Genomic DNA, 15000 nt, shown 5'->3' on the forward strand with positions numbered 1-15000 from the left:
TTTTGTGAGATTTTTTTTGATGAACTTGAAGGGCAACTATTTGGCTTTCGTGCTGCCGAGTCTTGATTCGAGGGAAAGTATTTAAGTGTTGTTTTCGAGCGATTTTGGCGAGCATGTGTCAACAGAAGTTTCCGACCTTCCCGTATTTTATGCACGGTAATTTAGGGCGTCAAGCTAAAACACATAAAAACGGCCTCAAATCGCGAGGAGAACAACACAGACTACTCTCTACGAAGGTAAGACTTTATTTCTTTGATTATTTCACACAACTTTACATTTACGGAGCTCAAAAGCAAGTCCAACCGGCTAAACCACTATACTAACTCTTTAATTATTCACTGTGAAAGAGCCTGTGACAGAGCTTGGCCTAGCTGTGATGCGCTTTGATATTTGAATTCCGCAGTAAGGGCAAAAGGATACGCTTACCTACAAAGCGATTTAGCCAGAATGGGTAGTAAAACGGAGCGGCTCTCGGATCGATGCAGCGGAATTTGGAAACTTTTGCCGCTGGAAAGGATAAGTAATAAGTAAGCGCCCTCACGGGTGGAAATTTGAGAGAGATCGGTCGACTTTTGTGCAATTTGTCGGCCTTCGAGTGGCGACGGTTGGTGTTCGGGACCGGTTGAAGCTTGCAGCCTTGAGTTTTTTTATACACAGTTGACCGGTAGCTCCACACGCGTTACAAAGAAAGTCGCCAAAACAGCGTCAAAACGACCTTTGGCAACAAAGCAGGTACGGAAAAAAGGTAAGGAGACTGCACATGTTTTATTCCTCGCTTTTATTATCCTTTTAAATTGTTCTTATTTTTTTTAATTTTTCCTTTTTTTAACGGCCCACACGTATGCTTGAAATTCGATCTTAATATGTTAGTTATTGCCGTTAATAAACTTTACAGCCAAAAGTCACACACAGCAAGCTTGGACCACTTGTGATCTATCCTCTTTTTCAGTGGTAATTAGGCATTCATTTCCTCTTACTTCCCATCTTACGTAGACAGAAATATTAGCATTCGGTTTCCAATGTTACAGCTATTGTTACTTGCAGTTAGTCAGTTTTAAAATTCATCCTGTGTATCTGTTTTCGTTGCCGATTGTTCAATTCTCTCCATATCGAGAGTTGAAATGAGTTCATGATCAATCTTCCTACACGCAGCGAATCGCAGACATTTTCCTCATTATATGGAAAAACAATCTCTTTGGTAAAATAGCCAATTATCGCGGCGACATGATAACTGATAACACATTTTGTTACCATAGCTATTTATAGCTGTTTTTGTAAGCTATCACGAATAAACCTAAAGCAGAGTAGTATGCTTTTCAGACGAAGACACGACCGTGATAACCGGAACTCTGAAGTTTAACATGACTCTTACTCAAGTTTTTGAGAACTGAAAGGTATTTATCATGTATGGTTTTCGAAAATTGCAAGCAACTTTTCGTAACTTATTCGATAAGAGTTTAATTCAGGGTAAATAGGAGTGACTTGGAAGAACTGAGTCGATTCTTAATATTTTGAAAAGTTTTCAGTATTTACGCGCCTATATTTAGAAAATTGTTCATGACTTTACAACTCAAAACATTTAAACCATCTGTCAGAACATCTTTAAGTTTCAGTGATCTTACACGGAAATATCGTTCATGCACATCAAACTATTATAAACTCTTCTGAAAATTTCTACGGCCAAAATAGAACATCGTTGCACTTGAAAAAGCCTCCATGTGACCAGTTTAGGGATCAGGACAAAGGTACCCTTATTGTCTAATTGATTTTGACTTTTGCTCTAACTTGGAATAAACCTGGCATAACAAATTTGCATAGACCATCTGACCATCAGAGTCAATGAATACACTTTTGAAACTGTCATCGACTTTCAGTAAATTCATCGCGTAAAATTATCAATTATCGGGGCATAACAAATTTGCATAGACCATCTGACTATCAAAGTCAGTGAATCTCGCTTTTGAAACTGTCATCAGTTTCTGTAAATTTATCGCGTATAGTGATCGATTATCATTGTTTACAAACAGAATGGGTTTTCAATGGAAATTCTACCATACGAAATGCTTCCGCGTAAGAGAATTCAAACTGACGTTGTTTTCATTATTATGTAAATTCAAAAGGCAGTTCGAGTTTCATTTCATTTTCGGATGTTCGTATAAAACAAAAACAAACGAGAAATAAAGAATCTCAAAGTCTTCATCAATTGGCCTTCTCCCTTGCTTTATAAACATCATACTCGGAGGACATATTACGAGAAAAAGGTTTTCCCAAATTAATTTTTGCAGGTTCACGGGAGGTAGGCCCCCAAATGGTTTGGCAGATGGCAATTAATATCAAAATTCCTCAATCAAGATCGCCGGGAAGTCATAGATAATTTAAAGCTGCTTTCGTTCACGAGAAGTTACCATTTTGTCCACTGTTAGTCTCCTGGTCGACTATCCACGCGTTTGATCTTCATCTGCGTCCTAAACAATGACAAGCGCTGAGGGTCCCTATCGTTCATCGATGGTCGCCAATTGTGTGCTCAACGCATTGTTATCCTACACCGCCATCACATTGAACATCATAACAATTTACGCAATGAGAAAAACCTCGTCGCTACCGAGGCCGTTAAGGACATTTTTGCTGAGTCTTGCTATCTCAGATCTTGGTGTTGGTATATTTGTACAACCTTATTACGTTGTGCTTTTAGTTAGAGAGTTGAAAAGCGCCGATCCTGTTGACGAATCAACATTTAAAGCCATGTTTGCCATCGCGGATACCCTCTCCATAGCTTCAATTCTCACTGTTTTCGCCCTCAGCATGGACAGATTCCTAGTTGTACATCTTCATCACAGATATCAGGAGCTAATCACTCACAGACTCTCTGTTTTGGCTGTGATATCAATCTGGATGTTCAGTGTATTTCTTGCAGTATCTGGCAATTTTTGGATGCCTTCCTCCCTTCTGATTTTCCTTCCTGTTGTCCTTGGGTTCTGTTTTATGTGCACAGGATTAGTTTACTGCAGGATTTATTTTGCTTTACGGCGCCACACGAGGGAAATTCAGTCCTTGCGAGTGCGGCGAGCCGAGCAGGATGACGGTGACATGGAACAAGCCGCAAGGATGAGGAAAATTGCCATTACTACATTTTACGTGTATCTTGTGTACTTGGTCTGTAATTTGCCTGAATACTGCACTAGTATTGCTACTACTGCCAATAACGAGCCTAGCGTTGCTTTGAAAACTTTTAGGTTTTACAGTTGGACTCTTGTGTGTATGAATTCATCGCTAAACCCCGTTATTTACTGTTGGAGTATGAGGCACATTCGACACACCATCATTAACACTCTCAAAAATATACACCCGTGCGGAAAGTGAGCGACACAGAAAAATAACAAGTCGAACTCCTATGGCTATTGCACCTGACAGTTATTATGTGAGTGGATACAATAACACAACTTGATAAGCTTTTTGAACTAACAGCCTGCATAAAGTAGTAATAAAATGGTTTACTTGTAATATTAAAAATTGATCTCTAGTAATAAGGACAAAATCACCGTAGGGAGCCTGTCTAAACGAGAATATTAGTGCAATTTTTGCTGTTGCTCCTCTGCTAACGACATTGGCACAGAAAATAAGTGCTTTGTATTTATGATAGCCTAATTTAGATGCAACATGAAAAGGCACACATCAAAGCGTGTCGGTTGCTATTGTACATATCTTAAAAGGAAAGCTCTATGTAATTTGAATACAAATGTTAAGCATGGTGATAATTGGAATTAGAATAGAGAGCTTCAGCTATCTACTTTTTCTAGTACTACAATATATTAGAGAGCTATCACATAAAAAAAAATCAAACAAAAAACACCTCAATTTTCATGGCTCAATAATTTTGCATCGATGGAAAGACAAAGAACTTCTGACTGATACAGCGTTGTCGCTCAGCCAAAAACCATATAATTAAACTTTGAATTGACCTTTTAGTTGCTTCCACAGTAGACGCCGACAACTCCCTGACGAAATGAATTCAGGGAAAGTGTCTTTTTTTTTAAAATTCTGTCGCTTTTCCTCGAGTGGAAGCTTTTATATTTTCATTTTACGCTTTTTTAAAGGTTGTTTTACACTTCGGGTTTACAAATCTTTAAACAAATAAAGATCCAGAATTTATTATATGACCCTTCCTTCCCAAACGAATCCAAATGACATTCGATACATACGTCTCATAGTTCTCGCAGCAGTTATTAGACATAAACAAATAAGAGGAAACCCACAAACCGGATAATGCCTAGAACATTTGTATTTATAAAAGTGTTTATTTGGCATCGATTGTGTAAAAATCAGAATCATCATGAAACTTAGGCTCGGCCAAACGCCATCAAAATTTAACGCAAGATCTTGCAACGTTGTTGCGCGCAACGTGTTCCACACCTTTGGCCATCCCATTAAATTGTTGTTTGGTGTTGTTTCAAGTGGTGAAGTTTTTGGTGCCACACTTTTGGATGTTGCAAAATATGGCTCTCGTTTGGCCAGGTTCTTCACAACATTTTTTATCGCACGATCCAACAATATTGCGTTGAAATGTTGCGTGCGTTTAGACGGGCCTTGAAAATGTTATTCGGTTTTAAGTACCCCAGAGGACTTAGTGATCATAGTTGGATCAAATTTCTTTAGTTATGACTAATGCACCCCTTTGTTTTGTTTGTTTTTAGGTTTTGTGAATGGCACCCATCCTTACAAAATATTTCGGTTTAAATTGACCAAAAATACCCACAGTTTATTGACATTCAAGCCAACCCTCCGCCTACACAGCCCACAGCTTATTATACCAAACAACCCTCTACCCACACAAAAATATTATTAAGAAGTCTGCATTTCGATTTTTCCGTTTTACAGTGCTCCATACATAAAAGTAGAACGCGATATATACTAAGTTAGTAAAATGCAAAGACTACGCTTTCATCCTTACAAGCCTGTTTCTAAGATCACTAAAAAGATTATTAAATATTTTAAAGTTAAAACAGTATTTTGTTTATTTTCTTACAGCTGAATAGAGCCTCAATCGAAAGCCCCTATATATTATGGAAGAAGAAATTATCCCCTACTCAAAATATGAGTCATTTACTTTCATGGAAAACTGAATCGCAAAATAAAAAACCCGCAGTATAACACACGCACTACCCGCGTGTTTTCAGTAGAATGTGCGCTCAGATCACTATCGTCAGAGTGTGACTGTCCCTGCCATAAGTGTTTCCTAGGGGCAGAAAAGTGAGGTTGATTATTTCCGCTAAAAAATCGGTCTCGACATGTGCAGCCATCATAATCTACTTCACATACGTATATCATAAATGCATTCGGAGACCAATTAATCCTTTTTCTCTGAATAAATAGCGCGAGGCTTGTCTAGTCTGTAAAGTTCTTTCATCGTAGAAGAAGCCGAACTAAAACTGATCACTCAACTATTTTACCCGAAAATGAACACCCAACATAATTTTTTTATAAAAAAAAAACACATAAAAAGTTAATATACAGAATAAATCCAACGTCTGACTAAACGTTCATAATTTAACTGAATAAAGCTGCCGCGATCATATTAAACAAAAAAAGAGACTGAGAAAGTCTAAGAAGAGCCCTTGAACCCAGGAGTAACATTTCATAATATAGTGAGGCTATTGAGCGTGCTTAGAAGGATGTTTTTTTGTCAGCGACAATGATAGGCACTTGAACATCCTGAGCGGGTGATGATATCCGTTCAGGTCGTCTTGAGAAAAATATCTATTATGTGTATATTTTCGAAAACTTCCCACAGCTTCATGAATGTTTAATAGGGCAGACAGTAAGTCCAAATATAGGAAAAGCTTGTTCCGCATTCAAATTAGTTTCACTCCTTGAGTAAACAAAAAGACCATAAAAGTCATTTAAATCGAAAGTTGCCCTGAAAAGGTTAAATGATTAATTTCATCCAGATGATATACTTTCTTGCTATCACAACGAAAACATAAAAATGTATTCTCTTTAATATATGCTCAGTTCACTCGCAATTGGACTGAGAAGAAAAAAGGACTTTTATACTGCAAGCGACAGAGATGTCAATGAACCAAAACATAAATTATCTTAAAAACGTCACAACAGGCTCCTCTTCCGAAAAATGTCTTAATGGAGCAAACTTAATTAAAGCAGAAATAATAATTATGAGTATTCTCTTAAATATATGCTCAGTTCACTCGCAATTGGACTGAGAAGAAAAAAGGACTTTTATACTGCAATCGACAGAGATGTCAATGAACCAAAATATAAATTATGTTAAAAACGTCACAACAGGTTCCTCTTCCGAGAAATGTCTTTAATGGAGTAAACTTAATTAAAGCAGAAATAATAATTATGAGTTTGAAAGTTTTCTTCCTCGTCTTTGGCCACTCATACAAATATACAAACAGAATGAAATAAAAGTATAGTAGTTGACTCAAACCAAAGTGCACTTCTTCTCTCAGTACACTCTTTACTAAAGCTTTCTTAATGGGTTTCGGGCGGCGATTGTTTATTCATTGGAAAAAGCTAATTTTAAGAAGGGCAAGTAAACCCGCCCTTGATTGAATTTACTAGTACTCACAATCGGCTGCGATGAATAATATGATTTTAGGGAAAATAAAACAGTTCAGAATTATTCTCTTTTTCTCATGATTAAGTTTTGCTACAAACGCATGAAAATAACATAAAAGAGACAGTTGAATGTATTCCTAACTTTCGAAAATTTCAGTCCAATATTTGATTCCGACTCTGAAGTCTAAATTCGGTTTTCACGTCGCCGCTATGCTAATGAAATATAATGAAAATCCGGCGCGTATTTTACAAACTGAATTTGACAAACTTCATTCAAAAAGAAAAAAGAAAAACAGTCATTGAAATATTATAAGATATCAGCGATGGAAAAATTACAGAAACTTCTCCTGTTGATCTTGATTTTGTGAGGATAGAAAAAAGGCATAGACTTGACGTGGTATCAGCAGATAAAAGGGTGCGGTAATTTTAGTATCAAGCAAACAAAACCAATTCTTAAGAATAATTTCTGTGAGCAGCTGTTTATCATTAAAGCGGACCATGTTCATCAGCCCGAGAACGGTGCTGGAGACAATACTGTAAACATCTCTGTGGCAACGCTCACAGCAGTTTTCTTTACGACTACGGAATGGAAGTCTCGTACATCGTTAATCTCGTCTTGAACGCCTTCAAATCCTTCACCGCCATCAAGTCCAAGACTTCACGCGATAAGGACAACTTCATCTTTACCGGCTTCTTTCAAAGTCCTTGACTGACTGGTTGATTGCCTTGCTGACGGACTGTTGACTGACTGGTTAATAGACTGGTGCCTGACTGGCTAGCGACTGGCGACTGGCTAATTAAACGGTTGTCTTATACTGGATGACTGACTCACTGGTACCTGACTAGCTGACTGACTTGTTGACTGACTGGCTGACTGACTGATTGAGTTAATGGCGACTGACTGTCTGACTAATTGCTTGAGTGTCTCACCGGCACCTCAAGGCTATCTGATTGGCTAACTGATTTACTGACCGAGTGGTGACTGATTGGCTAACTGACTGGGGAACTGACTGGCTGACGGACTGACTCACTGACTCACTGACTCACTGGTACCTGACCAGCTGAGTGACTGGTTGACTATCTGGTTAACTGACTGGTTCACTGAAGGACTTATTGCTTACTGACTGGCGTATGACTGGCTGACAGACTGGTTCACTGATCACTCGCACCCGACTTGTTTTTAAGCCTGAGTTGAGCTCGACAAGAGCTCGCACTTTTCACTTTTTGGCCAAATTTTGCAAAACACATCGCATTTCAGCTGGATTTTAATGTTTTCTTAAAGATTTCAAGCCCATGAAATGAAAACATTTAATCTCGGCTTGTTTGCAAATACTTTCTGCAAATAGTGTTTTGCAAGCAGTTTCTGACCTTATCGCTGGTTTGTTAGCTCAGCCATTATATATCCTACTTATTGTCATTCGGTCCAAGCAAAACACCGCAGACGGCGATACCTTGGCATCCACCCCACTACTGGTCATGATATGTACACTGTGCACCGCTTCACATCTCAGCGTCATGGGTCCTCCCCGTAGTCCGTCTAATAAGGTACCCCGGGTAAGAGGATATTTGTAAAAATCCATTGAAAACAGTGAACATGGACAGTATCGACGATTTAGTCAAGTCGATGAGTTTACCCGGGTTACCTTAGTATGTGTGAAGAGTTGGTGTTAGAAGACTATGGGGAGGACCCGTTGATAGAGATTTGACTAGGGTCCAGGTTGACCACGCATTAACGGTCTCTCAGCTGCACAAGAAGTTCCTTCCACGCATTAGAAGAATTCAGAACGGCCGTTAATTTAAAATTCTCGCTGGATTGGTTGCTCGACAAACCGACTTTTGAGGGAATTTTTTTGGTGAACTTAAAGGGCAACTATTTGGCTTTCGTGCTGCCGAGTTTTGATTCAAGAGAAAGTATTTAAGAGTTGTTTTCGAGCGATTTTTGCGAGCATGTGTCAACAGAAGTTTCCGACCTTCCCGTATTTTATGCACGGTAATTTAGGGCGTCAAGCTAAAACACAGCAAAACGGCCTCAAATCGCGAGGAGAACAACACAGACTACTCTTTACGAAGGTAAGACTTTATTTCTTTGATTATTTCGCACAAATTTACATTTACGGAGCTCAAAAGCAAGTCCAACTAAACCACTATACAAACTCTTTAATTCTATCAGTCATCACCGCAGAGATTCCAAGAGATCACTACGCATGCGCATAACTGGTCATTCTGCTACGCTTACGCTCCGCCATTACATGTGCGACTGGTCAAGCGAATCGAAATCAAAGAATATCTTCACCATCCTACCTCCTTTACAGACAATATATAAACCTCTACGTAAGGCGCTGCCTTACAAGGATAATTTGGTTGTTTTGCGAGGCAAAACTGTATTTAAAGCGTTTTATCGCTGTCTACCAATATGAATTCAGAGGGATCAACGCTGAGCGCGTTTGACATAATTGTAGAGGAAAATTGCCCCAAGGCGCCGCCGGGGAAACAAGGGAGTGATGCTCCAACAGGCAAAACTCCCAATGCTGGTACAAGGAGAGAAAAACAACCAGCCTTAAAGGTCTCTAAGGTCAAAAAGGCTTCAAAGTCAGCAGACACCATAACATCAAACACGATGATCAACGAGGAATCATCCAAAACGTCAAAAGGATTTGACGAACTCAGCCACAAAATTGACCAACTCACGGCAGTTGTAGGTAATTTCGCTCCCGTTATTGCCGAACTAAAGGCGGCTTATGATGCCGGCTTAAATGAGGACTCGCCTGACGATTGCGAGGACGATAATGGAGTCGTGGGGGAACCCCCGGCAAAAATGAGTAGGTCAAGCTCAGACAATGATAAACCCGTCGCGGACGGTTTAGTTGATGTACTTGTTCAGGAAGTCACTGGAGATGAACAAACTGGCAAAGCATTAAACGAGAAAATTGCACAAGTTCTTGATAATATCTTAGCTTCAGGACTGAGCGAGCACGTGTTGACGAAACGCAAAGAGGATATAAAACGGCCCGAAAATTGCAAACTGCTGCGGGTCACAAAGGTCAACACTGAAATATGGGATATTGCCCAGAAAACCACACGTAGTATGGATGCCAGAATCCAGAAAATGCAAGAAACCCTGATTAAGGGTCTAACTCCACTCGCCTACCTAACAGGGAAGGTAGGTGAGACAGTGGAAAACCAGGCTCCACTGCCAGCCCCAGAAGAAATATGGGAAAGCCTTACAAGGTCTGTGTTGCTGATTGCCGCTGCCAATCATGACCTCAATATGTGTCGTCGAGATCTTTTCAAGGTTGATTTGAATACAAACTACAAAACTATATGCAGTAGCAAAGAACCTGTCAGTTCAGAATTGTTTGGCGATGATTTGACAGAGCGACTGAAAACTGTCAAAGAGAGCAAAAAGGCAGCTCAACAACTCACAAAACAAAAGTATGGAGAGTCTTCTTCTAAAAGCACAAGTAACTCCTGGAGGAATTTTTTATCGCATCGCAGGGGGCGTGCCAATCAAGGACGCTCCCACAGAAGGGAACAATACAGCTACCCCCACAACTACTATCAAAAAGAAGTCAAAAACTATCAGTCGACAAAGGCGACCAAACCACAGAAACAAAAATAGATGTGTCAAATGTGAGTATGACAGGGATTGAGGGAAATGGTGTGCCTCATTCCTCTGAAAATTTGACTGCAGCAGGGAACCCAGCCACCAAAGTGGCAGGTCGAATCTAAAATTTTTTCCAAAAATGGAGAGAGCTCACTCAGGACTCCTCCATATTATCTGCTATCTCTGGATACAAAATAGAATTTTTAGTACAACCTGTGTAGTTTTCTGTACCGGGGCCAATCAGATTTTCAGCTGATGAAAGCTCGAATATTGCTTTACAACTTACTCAGTTCCTTGACAAGGGAATCATAAAAGAAAGTCATCATGAACATGGACAGGTTATCTCAAATATATTTTTAAGGCCAAAGAAAGATGGTACATACCGTATGATTTTAAACCTCAAAGAATTAAACAAGTTTGTGGTTTTTCACCATTTTAAGATGGATTCAATTCACACCTGCACCCAATTAATGAGACCAGGGTGCTACATGGCCTCAATAGACCTACGAGATGCATACTTCTCTATACCAGTCCACAGGGAACACCAAAACTATTTAAAATTCTATTGGAACAACACATTATACCAATTTACCTGTTTGGCCCAGGGCCTTTCGTCTGCCCCACGCCTTTTTACAAAAATTATGAAACCAGTTTTTGCTGCACTCAGGAGAATGGGGCACATCTCAAGTGGATACCTTGATGATTCATTTCTAGTTGGATACACATTTGATGAATGCCAACGTAATGTAAATGACACCCTTACCCTGCTTGAAGATTTGGGTTTTTTGCCACATAAAGAAAAATCTGTTACATCACCTACCCAAACAATTCACCACCTGGGTTTCATACTTAACTCCAGGGACATGACTATATCCATTTCAGATGAGAAATATCAAAAACTCAAAGGGGTAGCTCATGGGGTATTGGAACAAGCCATGCCCACCGTAAGGGAGGTTGCACAGCTTATTTGCATGATGGTCTCCTCCCTGCCAGGAGTTGATTATGGTGAATTGTACTTCCGCCAGATAGAAATAGAAAAGGCTGCTGCCTTGAAGTCTACTCATGGTGATTTTGACTCGTCCATGCAGTTCTCTGGGAGAGCAAAATCTGATATTTTGTGGTGGATATCTAATGCCTTGATATCAAAAAGAAAAAATTGATAGGGGGAAAATCTCACAAACCCTATATACCGATGCATCTACCCAAGGTTGGGGTGCAAGCCTGGATGGCAATACTACTGGGGGAAGGTGGTCAGCCTCAGAATCCCACTATCACATAAACTACCTTGAACTCAAGGCAGTCTACCATGGGCTTCAAGCTCTATGTAAAAATCTAAACCAGACTCCTATCAAAGTGTTGACCGACAACACGACTGCTGTTGCTTATATCCGTAACATGGGGGGCTCCCATTCCCTGCCATGCAATCAAATGGCAAGGGAAATATGGGAGTGGTGTATCCCATGGGGAGTCTGGATTATAGTGAGTCACATCCTGGGGAAGGATAACATTGTAGCCGACAGGACGTCCAGGATTTTTGATGGCTCAACTGAATGGAAACAAGATTCAAATCTTTTCAGAGAGGTCACAACAATTCTGGGACATCCAAACATTGACATGTTTGCCTCAAGACTGAATTGTCAGATTACCCCCTACGTTTCATGGTTCTCAGACCCAAATGCACTTGCTGTTGATGCATTTACAATTGAGTGGAGTAATTATTTTGTATATGCTTTTCCTCCTTTTAGTGTTTTGCCACACACACTGCCGAAGATCGAGAGGGAAAAGTCACTTGCAATCTTAATTGCCCCAAATTGGCCATCCCAACCCTGGTACCCCAAGCTCCTGCGTCTGTTGATCAAGAGACCCATTCTACTGCCTCCACAGAAGACCAATGTCCACTTGCCATTCAAGAGGGACAAACCTCATCCTTTTGGAGTGAAGCTCAAACTGATAGCCTGCCTTTTGTCAGGAGATCCCTTCCAAACAAAGGCTTTTCAGCAGCAGTACAGGCAACGATCTGTAACTCCTGGAGATCAAATACCCAGATATACGTCCATGTGGGACACTTCAATTGTTCTTCGATATCTTCAAACACTTCATCCACTATCGGATCTTAGTTTGAAAAACCTTACATACAAATTGATCATGATGTGTGCACTCGTAACAGGTCAACGCTGTCAGACAATCCATCTAATGAGCCTTAAGAATATGCATATGGATGAGGACAAATCTTATTTGTTTTACATTGACCAATTCGTAAAACAATCTGCACCAGGTAGGGAACAGCCTGTACTCACCATACCCAGATTCACCTCAGATGAGAAATTGTGTGTGACCTCAACACTTGAGGAATACCTGAATAGGACACAAGACCTACGGGATGGGGAGAATCAGTTGTTTATCAGTGTTATACGGCCATATAAGAAAGTGTCAAAAGAGACCATATCCAGATGGATTAAAGAAGTTATGGCACTCTCAGGCGTAGACACTACAATGTTTACACCACATAGCACACGAGCAGCTTCTACCAGCAAAGTGTTCAACAAGGTCCCCTTACAAACAATAATGAAATCTGCTAGCTGGAGGAGTGACTGTGTGTTCAACAAGTTTTATAACAAACCAATAGCAAGGTCAAGCGAAAATAGTTTTGGACATGTTCTTCTGTCTGCAGTGTGAACACTTGTATATTTTTTACTGTCAGAACCCATTATGTTGTTGTCCTCTAATCCATATAGCGATTAGACTCACTCATTTTCAACTGGAGAGCTATCTTGTGAAATGTTAACATTTGTTCTGTTATGCAGTTACTTTGTCACAAGTCAGAGTTGGAACTCTAGTTATTTTTATGGGGGATGCATGTTTATCTCACCACCACCCCCACATTATGCAATCAGTTTTGGATGCTATGTTGGTGTTATACTAAGCTTAAATTCAGTGCTTGATTAAAGCAAACTTGATATTCTCCAGGGATGTCTCCCTTGTAGAATTGTGGATAATCAGAGTGACCACATGACTTTAAAGTCTCGTGGAATCTCTGCGGTGATGTCTGATAGAATTATAAAATTAAACGAGACTTACCTGGAAGTTGAAGTTTGATTGGGATTCTATCAGTCATCACAGAGCAGAGATTACACGCCCACCCTTCATGGTACCTGAATCCTCCCTGCACAGTGGAGTGCACCTTTGTCATTGTTGCATATAGACCCTCATGTGGCCACTCATAGTACCCTTTTAAAAAAATGACCAGTTATGCGCATGCGTAATGATCTCGTGTAATCTCTGCTCTGTGATGACTGATAGAATCCCAATCAAACTTCAACTTCCAGGTAAGTCTCGTTTAATTTTATAATTATTCACTGTGAAAGAGCCCGTGACAGAGCTTGGGCTAGCTCTGATGCGCTTTGATATTTGAATCCCGCAGTAAGGGCAAAAGGATACGCGTACCTACAAAGCGATTTAGCCAGAATGGGTGGTAAAACGGAGCGGCTCTCGGATCGATGCAGCGGAATTTGGAAACTTTTGCCACTAGAAAGGATAGGTAATAAGTAAGCGCTCTCACGGGTGGAAATTTGAGAGAGATAGGTCGACTTTTGTGCAATTTGTCGGCCTTCGAGTGGCGACGGTTGGTCTCCGGGACCGGTTGAAGTTTCTAGCCTTAAGTTTTTTTATACTTTTTGTATACTTTTTTTATACGGTAGCTCCACACGCGTTACAAAGAAAGTCGTCAAAACGACCGTTGGCAACAAAGCAGGTACGGAAATAAGGTAAGGAGACTGCACATGTTTTATTCCTCGCTTTTATTATCCTTTTAAATTTTTCTTATTTTTCTTAATTTTTTCTTTTCTTAGCGGCCAACACGTATGCTTGAAATTCGATCCTAATATGTTAGTTATCGCCGTTAATAAACTTTACATCCAAAAGCCACACACACAGCACGCTTGGGCCACCTGTGATCTATCCTCTTTTTCAGTGTAATTGGGCATTCATTTCCTCTTAATTCCCAACTTACAAAGTGAGTATGTAAAGATGAAATGGCTCGGATTTTTCTATTACACTAAAAATTGTTCCCAACTTACGTAGACAGAAATATTAGCGTTCGGTTTCCAATGTTATAGCTATTGTTACTTACAGTTAGTCAGTTTTAAAAAATTCATCCTGTGTATCTGTTTTCGTTGCCGATTTTTCAATTCTCTCCATATCGAGAGTTGAAATGAGTTCATGATCAATCTTCCTACACGCAGCGAATCGCAGACATTTTCCTCATTATATGGAAAAACAATCTGTTTGGTAAAATAGCCAATTATCGCGGCGACATGATAACTGATAACACATTTTGTTACCATAGCTATTTATAGCTGTTTTTGTAAGCTATCAGGAATAAACCTAAAGCAGAGTAGTATGCTTTTCAGACGAAGACACGACCGTGATAACCGGAACCATAGTTAATAGAGGGGACTGGTTATGAAGGCCGGCATACATGAAAGGGCCGGCCCATTGTTCGGCTCCTGAGGTTGAAACGTACCGTGATGTCACGCGAACGTGCACATCCTTGATTTGCACTACAAGGCAACATGGCGGATAGTAGTGAACTTTTTATTTTCGGCGACGATTTTGATGCCATTTTAGACATTTTAGAAGAAGAAGAAGAGCTAGATGAATACTTTACAGAAGCTGCTGACGATGTAACTATTATAACCTTCCTCATCAGTTTAAAAAGCGAGAGAAAACAACTGTTTTGCTATTACCATTTCGCTATGTTTGACAAGATCGAGTTCAACTGTTATCGTGCTTTTATGTCGGGTATTCTGTAATCTTTT

At 40.0% G+C, this 15000-nt stretch overlaps 3 protein-coding genes across 3 annotated transcripts in view; all 3 read left to right on the plus strand.

Annotated features, from left to right (window-relative positions):
* The window catches only part of LOC111341723 (sorting nexin-14), a 79587-nt gene that overhangs the window by 11691 nt on the left and 52896 nt on the right, over positions 1-15000 (plus strand). The window lies entirely within an intron of this gene.
* Positions 8746-10198, plus strand: LOC148721328 (uncharacterized). The gene has a single exon (XM_088736054.1). It carries the CDS (start codon positions 8993-8995, stop codon positions 10196-10198), a length of 1206 nt encoding a protein of 401 aa, XP_088592180.1. The 5' UTR covers positions 8746-8992.
* LOC148721329 (uncharacterized) overlaps positions 14633-15000 on the plus strand; it is a 1598-nt gene continuing 1230 nt past the window's right edge. The window contains exon 1 of the mRNA XM_088736442.1: positions 14633-14865. Within this exon, the coding sequence (XP_088592568.1) occupies positions 14755-14865 (111 nt within the window). The 5' untranslated portion in view covers positions 14633-14754. The remainder of the gene's footprint in view (positions 14866-15000) is intronic.

The sequence above is a fragment of the Stylophora pistillata genome, chromosome 10 (assembly GCF_964205215.1).
Source record: "Stylophora pistillata chromosome 10, jaStyPist1.2, whole genome shotgun sequence".
In the NCBI taxonomy this organism is placed as follows: Eukaryota; Metazoa; Cnidaria; class Anthozoa; order Scleractinia; family Pocilloporidae; genus Stylophora; species Stylophora pistillata.